The 17,613-nt window shown below is 38.1% G+C and overlaps 1 protein-coding gene across 4 annotated transcripts in view; it reads right to left on the reverse strand.

The window, feature by feature from the left end:
• VTA1 (vesicle trafficking 1) overlaps positions 1 to 17,613 on the reverse strand; it is a 48,765-nt gene that overhangs the window by 12,149 nt on the left and 19,003 nt on the right. For all 4 annotated transcript variants that reach the window (XM_008161830.3, XM_054722061.1, XM_054722062.1 and 1 more), the window contains 5 exons: positions 17,363 to 17,457; positions 15,432 to 15,559; positions 14,703 to 14,778; positions 5,024 to 5,132; positions 2,846 to 3,019 (listed from right to left, as the gene is read on the reverse strand). In XM_008161830.3, the coding sequence (XP_008160052.2) occupies positions 2,846 to 3,019; positions 5,024 to 5,132; positions 14,703 to 14,778; positions 15,432 to 15,559; positions 17,363 to 17,457 (582 nt within the window). The remainder of the gene's footprint in view (positions 1 to 2,845; positions 3,020 to 5,023; positions 5,133 to 14,702; positions 14,779 to 15,431; positions 15,560 to 17,362; positions 17,458 to 17,613) is intronic.

Raw genomic sequence — 17,613 nt, forward strand, 5'->3', positions numbered from 1 at the left:
CCTGAAGGCCCTGGTGGGGTCGAGAGAGGGGTGATGGTTGCCAGGCCGGGCAAGGAAGGAATGGACACCGATGCCACTGTCAGCACCCTGCCACCACGCGGTTCCCTGTCTCCCCCCCTCCTCGTTCCCTCGTCTCAAGCCAACACCGCAGCGGGTGGGCATTCCCGGGGGAAGGGAGAGGATGTGAGACAAACCCTTGTGTCGAGGACTGACTTTAAATAGATCGCAGTGAGGGAGCTGCTCTGCTACGTAGGAAACCCTGACCCAGAAGCAGGTCTCTACGAATGGTTTAGCACCAGGGTCTGATGGGGCCAGGCGGCCAGAGGGAAGGGCTGCAGGAGATTGGCTGTGGGAGCGCACTGACCACCAGGGGGCAGCTCCTGCATTGAGTGTCTGCCCCCTGGTGGTCAGTGTGCATCACAGCAACTGGCCAACCAGTCGTTCTGGTTGTTCTGGTCCACCAGTTATAACAGTCACTTAGGCTTTTATATATATAGACTAGAGGCCTGGCACACGAAATTCGTGAACGGGGGTGGAGTGGGGGGGTGTCCCTCAGCCCAGACTGCACCCTCTACAATCTGGGACATCCCTCTCACAATCTAGGACTACTGGCTCCCAACTGCTCACCTGCCTGCCTTCTTGATTGCCCCTAAGTGCTTCTGCCTGCCACCCTGATCACCCCCTAACCACTCCTCTGCCAGCCTGATTGATGCCTAACTGCTCCCCTGCCAGCCTGTTTGCTCCTAACTGCCCTCCCCTGAAGGCCTGGTCACCCATAACTGCTCTCCCCTGCAGGCCTGGGTCCCCCCCAACAGCCCTCCCCTGCTGGCCATCTTGTGGCGACCATCTTGTGTCCACATGGGGACAGCCATCTTTAACCACGGGGGCAGCCATCTTGTGTGTTGGATTGACAGTCAATTTGCATATTACTCTCTCTCTTTTTAAAAAAATATATTTTATTGATTTTTTACAGAGAGGAAGGAAGAGGGATAGAGAATTAGAAACATCGATGAGAGAGAAACATCAATCAGCTGCCTCCTGCACACCTCCTACTGGGGATGTGCCCACAACCAACATACGTGCCCTTGACCAGAATCGAACCTGGGACCCTTGAGTCCGCAGGCCGATGCTCTATCCACTGAGCCAAACCGGTTTCAGCCATATTACTCTTTTATTAGATAGGAGAGAGGCCTGGTGCATGGGTGGGGGCCGGCTGGTTTGCCCTAAAGAGTGTCCAGGATCAGGGTGGGGGGTTCCCTTGGGCCATGGGGCGGCCTGGGCGAGGGGCCTGTGGTGATTTGCAGGCTGGACACGCCCCTCGGCGACCCAAGTGGAGGCCCTGGTATCTGGGATTTATTTATCTTCTGTAATTGAAACTTTGTAGCCTTGAGCCGAGGCCAGGGCAGGCCAGGAAGCTTGGCTTCCTCCATCACCTGGGGCAACCCAAGCCTCCTGCTCTCTCCAGCTCCGTGGCTGCCGCCATTTTTGTTGGGATTTATTTATCTTGTATAATTGAAATTTTGTAGCCTTGAGCGGAGGCCAGGGCCAGCCAGAGCAGGCGGGAAGCTTGGCTGGCAGCGGAGTGATTAGGGGGTGATCAGGCTGGCACCCCCTAACCACTCCGCTGCCAGCCTGATTGATGCCTAACTGCTCTCCTGCCAGCCTGTTTGCCCCTAACTGCCCTCCCCTGAAGGATGGGGAAACCCAAGTCTCCTGCTAGCTCCGTGGCTTCAGCCATCTTGATTGGGTTAATTTGCATACTCACTCCTGACTGGCTGGTGCGCGTGGCTTGTGGGCATAGCAGAGATATGGTCAATTTGCATGTTTCTCTTTTATTAGTGTAGATTTGTAGATAAACTGAGGCTGACAACTGAAAGTCAATGAAGTAGTGGTGTTCTACATAACAGAAATGGTAGAAATCAGGACTTAAATGATGACTCTCATTTTATCAATTAAATGCTTTGAAATATTTGTAGAGTTTACTACCACAGATTATCCTTATGCTGAAATAAAAGTAAAACTTTAAGAACAACTTTTATTAAAAATTAAAATAAGTTAAAGATTTAAACTATGGTTTTAAATAACTTTCTGTTTGGAAGTAGGGTTGATGCCATATTAATAATACATACATATAGAAGAGTATCTCTTTGCAACTTATAAAAATATCTTTATCTACGCATATTAACTTATTGGAGGCTAGTTTTGTCAGACTGTTTTTCTATGAAAATAGACATACAGTCCTAAATTATTCCAAGATAGTAGATATCACTTCCCTTCCTTGTTTTTAGTCACATTTTTGTAATCCTAAAAAAAAAAAAAAAAGTAACCCAAAGCCTCTCTCCTTTTACTAGTCTGTGATTCCACTGCTACTCAGATTCTATGCCTCTCCTTTATCAATAACCCATGTTGAAGGCAGAGCAGGGTCCTAAGGAAATAAGACAGGAAAAATGGACTCTTGCTATCATAGTGGGATGCTGATTGACACATACTATAAAAAACCCCCCTCACCTCAGTGCTATTCTTACAACATTAAAGGGGAAAAAGAGGGGTAAGAAAAAGAAATCAGCAACACACATAAAAGCATAGAAGCTATTCTTATTAATAAAATATAAAGTCAATGTAATCAATCAATACATTTAAAAGTTCTGTCATTCTTGTAAAACTAAAAACATAACTAATATTAAAAAATTTCAATAAAAAGAATTTAATGCTTTTTTTTGTAGGTCAAAATGGAATTAAAAGATCTTATCATGCTTGATGACTACCATTATGTAGCACAGATATAAGTGCAGGTCTTATTTATGAAAGAAGAGTGAGTTCCAAACTTTTGAGTTTCATTTTCTACCTGTGCTGTGAGGCACTTCTGCTGGTGTATTTGCTGGGGCATGTGCACCGGGAGGAATCTGTATTCCAGAATAGTTGCTCGAAGGCATATTGCTGGGGTCATAAGTTGAAGATGATGGCTGAGGTGGCTGAGTGGGCAGGGAGGTGGCTCCAACATCTTCATTTTCTTCAACATCTATTATAGAAAATATGTGCAATGTTAAACTAGGTATTTTGAAATAAAAATGTTTAATATTCTTATTTTGCTATACAGGCATGGCAGACCTTCAAATACAATTTTATTTAATGCTGATGATAAGCAGGCTCTATCTTTAAAAATAATAGTTTTAAATAGTTTCTAAGTTATTCCTGGCAATATGATTACTTCTTTTAATTCTAATTCCAATTCTATAAAATCTTTGCATATAGTATATTTTTCCTGAAAATAAACTTCCTTTAAACCCACTCTTTAAACTTATAAAAAAAGTGACATTTTCAGCAAAACATGTCACATTTATGCTACCCAATAAGAACTCTATTTTCTTTCAGCTGCCCTTTTTACTTAATAGCAATTGTTTTTTATCTATTAATTGACTGTGTGTTTGTTGTCCAAATTATTAAGTTAATCAATAAAAACAAAGAAATAAAATTTCACATTCATCTATCTATAATGAAAGAAGTAATAAGAGACTTGTGTTGCCCTGACCGGTTTGGCTCAGTGGATACAGCGTCTGCCTGTGGCCTGAAAGGTCCCAGGTTCGATTCCGGTCAAGGGCATGTACCTTGGTTGCGGGCACATCCCCAGTAGCAGGTGTGCAGGAGGCAGCTGATTAATGTTTCTCTGTCATCGATGTTTCTAATTCTCTATCCCTCTCCCTTCCTCTCTGTAAAAAATCAATAAAATATATATATTTTTAAAAAAAAAAAGAGAGACTTGTGTAGACAACTCCACTTGTGAAGAGAAGTCCAACATTTACATATTCTGGGAAGGAACACAGCTCTGCTGTTTAAAGGCACTGAAGAGTGACCAAAATCTGGTAGAAACTCGAGTGATGATGGACCTTGGAAGAGGAAATCTCACCAGGTAAGAACTACTTTTTTGTGGCTTTTCACCTGAGGGTACTAAACAGTCTGTACAAAGGGAAGTACTACAGAAAAGTGAGCCTTAAATGTGTATATGAATCCCAACTAAATGTCTATATGGCACTAAAATATGCATGTACACTGGGAGAAGACTCTAGTGGGCCTTGAAGAAAGCAACAGCCTTAAAGATGAAAGAAAGAGAGGCAGCATTTGAGTTCAGGCAAGTTAACTGCTTGTTATAAACAATAATCAAGACTTCACAGAGGAAGATTACAGAATGCAGAGGAACTACAAATTTGTTTATTTATCAACAATGAAAAGGAATACAAATATGGGGTGAGAAAAGTATGACCAGAGTCACCAGAAAGTCTATAGAAAAATAACCCAGAATGACCCAGATATTGATATTAACAGAAAATGACTTAATACCAGGTACTTTATCAGAGAAAAATATAGTCATAATGAATGAAAGAGGAAAAACTCACCAGAGAAAAGAAAACTATAAGGGGGAATAGAAACAGATGGGACAAACAAAAAACAAATGGCTTAAAATCTAGCTAAGCAATTATTATATTAAATGTAAATGTACTAAACACTATTTTAAAGATTGATGCTGTCAGACTGGAAAAAAACACACACAACAACACCTATATGCTTTAAGACTCATATATGTTTAAAATAGGAGGATGAAAATAGATATACCACATAAATACCAGGCAGATAGAAGCTGAAGTACTACTTTCAATAATAGACAACATAAAAATCATGACAAGGAATATTAACAGAGGTAAAACAGGATGTTTCATAATGGTAAAAAGGTTAGGCAGTTAACAACAACAACAAAAAATTTAAAGGTGTATGTGCTTAATAAAGTTTCAAATAAAAACAGAATTAGTAAATACTAAATTAAATACTATATATTTTAAAAAACTTTTTAGACACTAGAACAGTTTGGTTCTAATCTCTCACTGTCCCAAATTTATGATTTTATAACCAATTTTCATGAATTTTGGACCAGATGGGAGAAACAATTATATGGTTCCTTCAGAAAACTTCAGATAATACTGAAAAATTATGATTCTACTAAATCATTTTACATAGAGAAATAAATACATACCATTATCATCATCAATTCCAACAGGCCCTGCTTGAGGAGTCTCTCCATTCTTTAAACAATTATGGATATATGTTGCCTTCCACCTTGCATATTTTCTGTGTTTCACATTCTAAAAAAAATATTTTTATATCGATATTAGACTGCAGTAAAAAAGTCAAGCAAAAATACATATTTATGATAACTTATATTCTTGAGGTAAAACCCATTTTTGCATTGTACAGCTCTGAAAGACTCTAGCACCCTCTCAATCCTACCACTGGGTTCTACCAACTGTCTAGGGCTAAACAGGCTTAATAAAAAGCTATCTTCCTCAAACCACATGTCTAATGGTTCTGAATTTCAGAAAAGGTCTGCAATGGAAGTATGGGAGTATCCTTCAAGCAAAACTTGTAACTTATATGCACAGGGGAGAAATAGGCTAAATGGAATTATAAAATCCTATATAAAAAAGCTAATATGCTAAGTGTCTGCTCGTCCGTTCAATCAATCAAAGCGTAATATGCTAATGATATGCTAAAGCTGCTCAACCGCTATGACGTGCACTGACCACCAGGGGGCAGATGCTCTGACTGGTACGTTAGCTTGCTGCTGGGGTCCAGCTGATCAGGACTGAGCGAGGTGGGTCGGACACGCACTGGAGGCCTCCCGCGATCCCTCTGCGGCTGGCCAGCCTCCTACATCTCTCCCCGGCCCCAAACATGCATCCGTGGGACCCCTCAGGGGATGCTGGAGAGCCAGTTTCAGCCCAATCCCACAGGGGAAGTACTGCTCAGCCAGAAGCCAGGCTCACGGCTGGCAAGTGCAGTGGTGATGGTGGGCCTCTCCCGCCACCGTGGAAGCACTAAGGCTGTCTGACTGCAGCGCTAAGGATGTCTGACTGCCAGCCATCAGTTGGACATTCCCCAAGGGCTCCCAAACTGCGAGAGGGCGCAGGCTAGGCTGAGGGACACCACCCCCGAGTGCACGAATTTCATGCACCGGGCCTCTAGTTAAATATAAAAGATAACAATAAATTGAACTATTTTCACTAGAGAAAAAAAATAAATCTGTACAAATCTAAAAAAAACTAACACGATGTACTGGTTAAAGCAAGCAAACACTAAGACAGATAGCTAGGCAAACTTCACTTTTAACCTGTAGCGTACTATTTACCAGCTCTGAGTCTCATTTATTTCAATTCCCAAAAGGAGAAAATAATAAATCATGGGATTGCTGTGAGAACTGAAAATATTAGTGAAGAACCTGCTAGTTGCCTCTTATTTCCTGACTTTAAAATTTATGCTATATATCATAAAATAAGAAAAATAATGTTTTAAAGAATATGAGAATAAAATCTGTCAGAATTTTTAATGGACTAGTGATTTTTCAGTTCATATAGTTAATGGACCTTTATGATACTCCTGGACCAGTGGTACTAGTATCAATTGGGAACTTGTTAGAAATTAAGAATCTTCAAGCCTGTATCACAATCTATATTGTAACAAGATCACCAGAGGATCTGTATGTACATTAGTTTGAGAAAACAGTTTCATTATGTTGAAAACAACTGTACTTTGCCTTTTGTAAAGATCCACTAAGTCACCAATGAGTACAAATACAGTATACAGTCTAGATATTTAGTTGAGTATTTTATATGATATTCTCTAGATGCTACAGATTAGTATACAGAAACCTAAAGAGTAACCCAACAATTACTGAATTTGTGCCATATTTAATTTCCCTTTCTTCATCAAAATATACTTTTACATACTCCATTATAAAAAAGGTTCTATAGCCTGGCCGATGTGGTTCAGCTGTTGAGCACTGACCCAGGAATCAAGAGGTCCCAGGTTTGATTCCTGGTCCATTTCACTATTTATCTAATATATTTAAAAGCATAATATGGACATTTCCAGTTCCAATCCAACACAATACAATGTAGTATTCTCCCATCCAATATTTAAGTTCTTCCTCCAGAAGTGAGAAACCTGGTTCCCTTAATATACTTACTCATTTGCTTAATCCTATACAGAGTAAGCAATTTTAGAATTGTCAACCTAATACCATCAAGAAAAATCAAACCTACAAACAAGAGTTCAACATTTAAATTTATTTTTTGTGGTAAAACTGACATACCTTGAGATAAATAAATCTTAAATGTATATAATTTGATGGGCTTTGAAAAATAGATATGCCTGTGTAAAACATACTCCTATCAAATTATAACATTTCTAGTTGCCAGAATGTTCCTTCATATCCCTTTCTAGAACAAATTTCCCCTTCCCCGCCCCCTCCAACAAACATCCCAATTTTTTCACTAGAATGAATTTGTCATTATATGAAGGGAATCATCCTATTTGTACTGAGTTTTCTTTTGCTCAGCATAAAATCCACAAGATTCATTCATGTTGGAGGGTAGATCACTAGTCCCTTTTGGTATTTTAGTAATAGCACAATTTATCAATTCCTTTGTTGGTGGACAACTGGGTTGTTTCTAGTTTTGGGCTATTATGAATAAAGTTACTATGAGCACTCTTGAACAAGTCTTTTTCTAGACACATGTTTCCATTTCTTTTAAATAAACACCAAGGAGAAATTACTGGGTAAAAGGTAGATGTGTTTAACTTAATAAAAATCTGCCAAATCTTTTCCCAAAGTGGTTATAATGTCTAACATTTTCACCAAGCAATGTATGAAAGCTCTTGTTTTTCCACATTCTAGCCAATATTTGATGTGGCTAGTCTATTCATTTTAGTTAATTTTACTGTTTTTAAACTATTCTACTGATGACTGAGGGGGGGGTATTAAATCTCTAAGTATGACTATGAATTTATGTATATTTTTATTTCTATCAATTTTTGTATCATATAGTTTAAAACTGTTATTTTGGTACACAAATACTTTTAACTGTAATATCTTCTTGATAAACCGAACCCTTGATTACAAAATATCCATTTTACCTCTAGTAACACATCTTAAAGTTCCTTTAGTCTAATACTAATATAGCCACTTGGGATTTTATATACTTACATTTGCATTACATATTTTTCCCTTCTTTCACTTATAAAACATCTGTGTCTCAGTATTTAGAGTGTCTCTTGTAAACAACATAAAGTTTGAGCTTTTTTTTTTAAATCTAGTCTGAAAAATCTCTAGTTTAAATTGTAGTGTTAGTCCATTTACATTTATGGTACTTACTAATACAGGTGTATTTAGGCCTAAAATTTGCTATTTGTTTTATATTAGTTCCATCTGTTTTTGTTTCTCTCTATACTCCTTCCTTCTTTTGGGTTTTCCATAAACACACACACACACACACACACACACACACACACACACACACGAGGCCTGGTGCACGAATATTGTGCACGGGGGTGTGTTCCCTCAGCCCAACCTGCACCCTCTCCAATCTGGGATCCCTCTAACAATCCAGGACTGTTGGCTCCCAACTGCTCGCCTGCCTGCCTTCCTGATTGCCCCTAACCGCTTCTGCCTGCCAGGCTGATCATCCCCTAACCACTCCCCTGCCAGCCTGATTGATGCCTAACTGCTCCCCTGCCAGCCTGATTTCCCTTAACTGCCCTCCCCTGCAGGCCTGGTCACCCCTAACTGCCCTTCCCTGCAGGCCTGGTCACCCCTAACTGCCCTCCCACTGCAGGCCTGGGTCCCCCCTAACTGCCCTTCCCTGCAGGCCCGGTCGCCCCCAACTTCCCTCCTCTGCCGGCCTGGTGACCCCTAACTGCCCTCCCCGGCTGGCCTGATCACCCACAACTGCCCTCCCTTGCAGGCCTGGTTCCTCCCAACTGCCCTCTCCTGCTGGCCATCTTGTGGTGGCCATCTTGTGTCCACATGGGGGCAGCCATCTTTGACCACAAGGGAGCAGCCATCTTGTGTGTTGGAGTGATGGTCAATTTGCATATTACTATTTTATTAGATAGGATATGCATAATTATAATAATTTTTATTTAAACAGGTATGTTTTTGAAAAAATAAAAAATATAGTTTTTTATATATTTATGTACATAACATGTCCAACGTACTTCATTTCTCCCTATAAGTCCAAATTACCATCTGGTATTAATTTTCCTTCAGACTGAAAATTTTCCTTTCTACGGGTTAGTAACTTAGCGCTTTAGTGCAGATTTGATAGCAATGGATTAATCTGCCTGAAATGTCTTTTATTTTACCTTGATCTTTTTAAAGGATACCTTCCCTCTTTAGAGAACTCTGAGTTGAAAGGGTTTATTTGCTTGTTTGCTTTTTGCTTTCAGTACTGTAATTGTGTCCATTTCATTTTCTTCTGCCCAACACTTATTTAAAACAAAAAAATGAGAAGTAAACCATCCTTCAAAGCATTTTTACCTTGTGCAGAATGCGTTCTTTCCCAAGACGACTCTTTTCAAGATCTGCTCTTCTATTACTGAACTTAACTGGTTTGACAATGATGTTCTTAGATGTGGTTTTCTTTACATTTATCTTACTTGGCGTTCACTGAGCTTCCTGGATCCATAACTTTTTCACACAATTTAGAAAATCTATGGTCACTATTTCTTCAAAATCTTTTTTGTACATTTTATTTCTACTCTCTTTAATGGGACTCCAATCCTATATAATAAAAGCATAGGTGGTATTGCGTGACATCATCACAAGATGGCCACACCGTCATCATAAGATGGCCGCCACAAGATGGCCACCCCATGTCATCACAAGATGGCCACCCCCATGTCGTCACAAGATGGCTACCACAAGATGGCCACCCCCACATTATCACAAGATGGCTGCCACAAGATGGCCGGCAGGGGAGGGCAGTTGGGGGCGAGATCAGGCCAGCAGGGGAAGGCAGTTGGGTGCAACCAGGCCCGCAGGGTAGGGCAGTTGGGGGCAAGATCAGGCGGGCAGGAGAAGGCAGTTGGGGGCGACCAGGGCAGCAGGGGAGGGCAGTTGGGGGTAATAGTGCCGGCAGGGGAGCAGTTAGGCGTCAATCAGGCCGGCAAGGGATCGGTTAGGGGGCAATCAGGCAGGCAGGCAGTCGAGCAGTTAGAGGAGTCAGCAGTCCCGGATTGTGAGGGTGATGTCCGACTGCTGGTTTAGGCCCAAACGGGCAGTCGGACATCCTCCAAGGGGTCCCAGATTAGAGAGGGTGCAGACCAGGCTGAGGGACACCCCCGTGCACGAATTTCGTGCATCGGGCCTCTAGTTACACATAATGGGACTCCAAATATAGCTAGTAGCAATACATAATGCCCATCTATTTCTAAATACATTAATCTTAAGCAAATATATGATTGAGCAGTTTTGAATAATATCCACTAAAACTTTAATGTATTTGCTGATGTCCTCTCTAAATGTAGTACACTAGACCATTATTCATCAACTAATAAACGCAAGAACTAATGTTTTTTAAGCATTTACTATTGCTAGGTACTCTGCTAAAGGCTTTATGAGTATTTTCTCATTTTATCCCCAGGACAACTTGATGAAGTAGGTATTATAATTTTCTTCATCTTATAGATGTGGGAACAAACTTAAGTAAGTCAAATAACTGAGTGACTCAGTTATAAACTGGCATGTGGAATTTGAAGTCTGTAGTATTCTTAACCACATTGTATAAATACTGCATGCAAAAATACTCCATTCACAATTAATTGAATATTAAGTGCAGGTATAGATACAGAACACGCACTTTTGTAATTAGATAAAGCTCTCCCACTCAACCATGGTTTTCTAGGTTAGCAGTGAGATGTTGCTTAATTCAGAAACTTCCAATGCAAATGGATACCTGAAACAGACTCCCTCCAGATGGCGACACAAGTACATAATTGCTCCAGTTGTGCCAGAGCCCTGTTTTTCCAGAAGCAAGAGTCCCAGATTGGGATAAATTGGGATTCTCTGGGATCTTCCACAGAGGGATCTAGATCAGTGCTAAACAAGATGTGGTCCCAGAACCAGTGCTGGTCTGCAAACTGCTTACCAGTTTGAACAAAATAGTACACAAATTGAGAGTATTTAGGAACTTAAAGCAAATTAGGTTTGTATTTTGCATGTCTTAAGTTTCATTTTTCTAGTGTTTCAATTATTACTTGTATTTTACATAACAATCAGTCTGCAACAGATTGCAAATTAAAAAAAAAAAAAAAAAAAAAGCTGGACTTTTATCACCAAGTCTGAGATCACTGTTCTGGGCTATAGCATCTGGAGACAAGGTACTCACATTTTTCTGACCCTTACTTCTCTCACTATAATTCAGAGTTGCGAAAGAAAAAACAAAATATATCTGAGGCATCTAAGTACAGTGCCTGGAAAGTAGTAGAAGTGGGTCTTGACCTGTATTTTCTCATTACTAGACCACATATCATTATAGTTAGCTTGTTTCTCTTTCCAAGTTAGAACACAAGGTCTGTGAGGGTAGGAAAACACCATATTCACTTGATTCCTTAAAATTAGCAGAAACTCAAGAGATAAGAGCAGTGTAATGAACTTTTATAAGTGATTTTCATATTCTTCCTAAATTAGCAGTAGAAAACCTAAACCAAAGACTATAAAGAAAAAAAGGTAAAATGGTATCTGTTTCTTAGACATTGCTAGAAGTGAAATCTATAATAATAAAAGCATAATATGCAAATTGACCGAACAACAGAACGACAGTCCAGACAACCTTCCAGAGGACCACGCTATGATAAACACTGGCACCAGGCCAGCCAAGGCGGGTGAGATGCGATTGGTTGGGGGGCCCCGCAAGTGCCCCCTGATCGCCCCGCAGAGGGAGGCCCAGGCCACCGACCGGCCAGCGACACTGTGGTGGGTGTTTGGGGCCGGCCAGCAATCGCCCCGCAGAGGGAGGCCCAGGCCAGTCAAAGAATCGCACCCCACGCCTGTCACCCGCAGAGGGAGGCAACCAGTAGTGAGGAATGGGGGGGCAGCACCACATAGATGGCAAGCAGTGGCATCAGTGGGGGCTGGGCCAGCTGCTGGCAGCTGGGGGAAGGAAACCCTGATAGGCCCTGTTCACCAGCCAGGCCAAGGGACTCTACCTGGGGTCCCAGATTGTGAGAGGGCGCAGGCCGGGTTGAGGGACATTCCTCCCACCCCCCCAACCCTCACCCCGGGCTGAGGGACAACCCCCTCATGCACGAATTTCGTGCACTGGGCCTCTAGAAAATATATAATACAAAAGAAAGACTCTCAATAATGTTGACCATAAATAAAGTAATCAAGAGGATATAGTAGGAAAATAATATGTTTTGAACATTTCTTGCTTTAAAATATAAAATTAAAGTATATTCTTATGACTCTATACTTAAAACAGGGACATTAAATCCAAGAAAGCTACAGGAATGTGAGAAGTTTGCATTACAAAAGTTTAACTAAATACTAAGATGGAATTATGTTGGGCACAGTTAAAAGAGTTCAATACACAGACCTAAAACAGACGTAGAGTTGAGAATCAGAACAGTAGCAGACAAAATACACATATATAAACAGCTGAAGACTAAAGAAAATACAGACTTTATTTAGTTTTGTGTAACCATGAGTAATGACATGAAGTTAAAAGGGGGAAAAATCAGGAAATAGACCAAAATGCTGTGAGTAATTGAGACATATTACATTTCAGAAGAGTTATGAAGGATGTTCTATGTAAACAGGTCTGAACATTATTTCCAACTACAGGTAAAAAAATAAAAAGCTAACTATAAGAACTTCTGAAATATTAACTAATTAGCCACTGTATTTACTGTGTGTGAACTGCACTTAATGCAAAAGAAGAGTAGAAAAGACAAAGTTCTCCTTTCAAGGACTTGCAGTATAACTTACTCCAAAATATAATATATAAAACCCAAGTCAATACATTTATAGTATAATATCCATATAGTTGACACTCTAAAGGTGGAAGAGTTGAGAGAATGGAGAAATTCATATAATGTCTAGAACAATGTAGCTAAGACTTAAAGGGAATGCAATGTAAGCAGGCTAAAAACACAAAGTCCCCAGAGGTGAAAGCTGGGAGGGTGGTAAGCAGGCTGGCCTGACAAACAAGAAATGGGACTGGTAAGAAAGTACCACAAATAAGATAAACCTGCACAATGCCTGAAAAAGAAAAGTCCCTATGGGTTCTTCAGTAAAACAATGACAGTGAAGACTAGATTGCATAGAAAAAGAATGAAAAATAGTATAAACTTTATTTTTTTTTAAAGAAAAAATAATTTATTTAGAAGACTAAAAATCTTTATGTACAAATGTCATACGGAAGGCCTCAGGTGTTTAGCTTGCTCACTCCAACACTATGGCTATACTACCTTTCTTCTCCCTTCTTCCTACTAGAATTGGTTCTTACCTGGTTTATGACTTACTTTTCTAATCTGAGGTCCATTATTCTCCTTTGCCTGCCTGGTACTCTCCATAACAATATTGAATTAGCTAAAGCTTTCCATAGTTTCCTGGATAAATCAGCCCAGCTTCCTTAATTTCTAATATTGTGCCACATACTAGTACAACAGATGGGTAAAGAAATCCAGATCAAGAATCAGAAACAGGAGTAGAAAGGGAGCTAAACAGAGTGAACCCACAGGGCCTTCAGAATATAAAATGTGCCATGACTGAGAAGCATTTCAGGTTTCTACACTTCAAGTTTCAGTTTCCTCTTATACTACTATGTCTCAAGAAAACTGGACAGCAGTGGCTCTCAATGGGCACTGTCCCATACATGAAAAGGTGTTTTAGGAATATATGGGATGGTTTCTGGTTATCTGAATGACTGGGGAATGCTGTGTAGGCAAGGGCCAGGAATGCTTGGTGTTTTGAAATAAAAGGAACAATCACATAATAAACTGTCTCTTGTTCAGCACAACTTTGAAATGTCCTGCACAATTCTGCCAATGCAAAAACCCAGCTTATAATCATCAAGTCTAGAACCTGATTTTATTTTACATACAAACATAAAGAATTTGTTGCACAGTTTGGATATATTGTTTTATAAAAATGCAAATATCTCATAGATTATACTTTATTTTGTTTGGAACTTTAATAACTGCTCATCACTTCAAAAAATTCCTATCACAGAAAGCAATGTTCTTCATAAATTTTAAATCACCAGTATAAGAAGCCTTTATCAGTCTCATTATGGCTCTCCTTTTTTTTCACCCTATCTCTTTCTAAATTAATATCTCCCCTCACAGTAAAACAACAATGAATTCACAGCAATGTTTGTCACTTAGCCTCAATTTACTCATGTATAAAATGAATATGCACTCTATCTTACAGTGATTATGAGAAACACATTAATAAATATGAAGTACCTTGTAAAATATCATGTTCTATATGTATTTTACAATAGAAACAAATCATAAACAATATTTCTGAGTAGAAATAAAATAGGAAAAGTTCTTAAAAAGTTTCTGCCTCTATGTTTACCAAATAACAGTGAAGAAACTTAACAGCATACAGGATTAGTAGTATTTAAACCCTTAATAAAATCAGACTCAAAACCAATACAAAATTAAAGAACTTCCTACAAAAATATATTAAAAATAATTTTATCTTTTGTTTATACTTTAAAAAATGTATAGTAAGTTAAAATTAAAAATTTGTTTACATTACATTTCTTATGAACATGCTGCTCTAAGTAAACATTGTCATAATAAATGTGGTAAACAGCAACAATACTGATCTTTAGCTATTAAGACAATAAAAACTATATACTCACTTCATCAGTAAGTTCTCCAAACACAGTTATGACATCTATTAAAAGACTTGCCGTATAGAAGGACTTGATCATGTTTCTGGAAGAGAAAAGAGAGCTGGTCTAGTTTAAAGAAAAAACATAATGATGTAGAATTAGCTATGTAGCTATAAAAAAATTCCAATTTTTATAAAAGCATTCTGAAATTATTTTAAATAAAATCAAATTATAGGAACACAAGGAACTCCTCTTACAAAGTTATCAGGAGCAAGTAACAACACTAATACTACATGTAAATATGGTACAGTAAGGATTTATAGTATACACTTGATCTTGAATAATGTAATTAGAGTACTATCTACAACCATATCAAGCCATGTGCATTTTTTTTCATTTAAATATTATAATAATAATGACAAACCATTTGAATCAGTGGAGTGGGAATTTTTAAAATCAGCATCATTAAACCAGACTGTTTTTTGTCTAAAATAAACTCTTACATTTTCAGCAATGTTAAAGAACTAGAGTGTGTTTTCTGAGAAAATAAATCTGTCCTGGGTGTTCTTCTTTTAGTAATATTCTCTAAAAAAACAGGATTGCATCTGATACTCAAAATCATTCTAGATTCTACAAGTAACTTTTAAATATTTAAATCATTAATCAGGAAGTCAGAAAGTGTTCAATGCAAAATTGGATAATTCTGGTTTACAGTAACTAAACTTACCATTTTTATTTTCCTCTTTCTTTACTTACTTGTGAAATCGTGCAGCCCGATCTTCATTATCTGCATACAAAAACATTTTCAAAGCATAATTCTCCAAATGGGCACAACCAACTATTTCTTGAGTAACAGCTTCATTATCACCCAACTGTTTCTTAAGCTAAAAGAAAATCAAATGCAAAGCTTATGATTTTGGACTTACAGAAATGTATACTTAAGTACAAATTATCCTAACAATCATTTTAAATGAATTACTTATATGCATTTCAGCAAAAGATGTATCAATGGAACCCTGCAAAGAAAAATCGCTCTGCCTTAGCCAAAGGTATTTAAAACACAATCCAATGTTCACAAAATTCTGATTATACATATGATAACCTGAAAGCATAATTTATCTCTAAAAATCAAAATAACCAAGAATAGAAAGATAACACATCCAAATAGCTACTTTAAAGCATCAAATATTTCTAAATAAAATATTATCCAATGTACAAACAGGTATCCTAAAATGAAATTAAAAATTACTTCCCAATCATATAATTTAAATTTTTGATTTATTCCCATTTCTATTTCTTATCAAATAAAAAAAGAATACTAAAAGGATCACTATATCCTAAAATAGTATCTTTCAGAGCACATGTGTAAAAAGGGAGGTCTTATTCTAAGTAAGGTATAGATGACAAACTTGGAATTGGATTATACAAGTTTTTTAAATTTAGAAAAGCATAAACCTGAAATCAACATAATTTAAAACTGTGTTAATTTCCAGTCAGTATATCCCTTTCCTAAGTATATAATAATTTAAAATATTTTAAAAACAAACTACTTTTAAATTCCTACATTATACTCAGACTGTCACACTGAACTAAATGACCTTCTGGAAAATTATATCTTAGCACCATACTACTGTTTTAAAACTGCTTTTCTCAAAGACATTATAAAATAAAAATATTTAAAAAAGGCTTCAGGATTTTTCATAAAATCAACAAATATTCTCATATTTACAACAAAATAATTTAATGCCCAGAGGGATTTAATGTTGAAAATTAAGGACATTTTTAGCTACAATTATCCTAAACAAAAATAGAAAAAGCCTGCATGAAATACTAATTACTATATCCAAACTGTGAAATCATTTAATTTTATATTAATTCTAGAGGCAGAGTTAATTCTAGAAAAAAGTTTAAAATATCTGGTAGCAAAAATATACTAAAAGTTTTCCAAATGTGAGTGATATAAACTTTATATTAGGTAGATGTGCTCTCACTATGGAATAAACTTACTCTACTTGTTATTTAATTTAGATACTAATAAATCCTGATGAGTCACTTTATAAATGTGACTTTACACTTTGCTTATTATAAAGAACTGAGTTTTGTGTTATCAAAAAGCTATTATTTTACCTACTGGAGGCCCGGCGCATGAAATCGTGCACGGGTATGGTTCTTAGGCCTAGCCTGCAATCAGGGCCATCTTCCCTGGCTGCCGGCAGCCGGCCTTGCCCCCTGCCACCACCCACCCAGGTTCCCAGTTTGCCATCGAGCGATGGGAGCCTGACGGCCTGGGGGAGGGGCCAAGAGGTGGTCAAGCGGTCGATCTGCCGTTATGATCGCTGGGATTTTATTATATAGGATTATGTTATACTGAGAAATTAATAGGGATATATTCTACATAAAATGTCTGTTAGAGATGAATTTCACAAATATGTCACTATGTGTAAGACACATTCTACTTCCTGCCACATAATCTCATTCTCCAAAAGAGTACCCCAATTTTTCCTGCACTCATGGAAGCAGTGTTAGAAGTGTTAAGGACAACAGGGGCAGTTGAATGCCCCTGTTGCTTATTTTCTCATCAGCTATAATGACATTGTTGATTGCTGCCAAGGGAAAAAACTACACAAATGAAATAAAATAGCATTTTAAACATTAACCAGAAAAGAAATTCTCTCTGTTTAACTCACAGTTTCTAACTGATCCATTAGCTTTGATAAAAATTTACGACATTCAGGAGTTTTACTATCAATCTTCATTCCAGTTTGCATTGCATATAAACGACCTAAAAAAAGAAAAATAATTTAAATAATTTAATTTTTAACATCTTCTGTTGACTGAATTTTTAAAATGTTTCATCTAATAAATCATTTAACATTTAAGTAAACTTAGAAATAAAACTCTGACTTACTAGGAATCTTAATTACAAAGAACACAAAAT

Source organism: Eptesicus fuscus, chromosome 10 (genome assembly GCF_027574615.1).
Source record: "Eptesicus fuscus isolate TK198812 chromosome 10, DD_ASM_mEF_20220401, whole genome shotgun sequence".
Classification (NCBI taxonomy): Eukaryota; Metazoa; Chordata; class Mammalia; order Chiroptera; family Vespertilionidae; genus Eptesicus; species Eptesicus fuscus.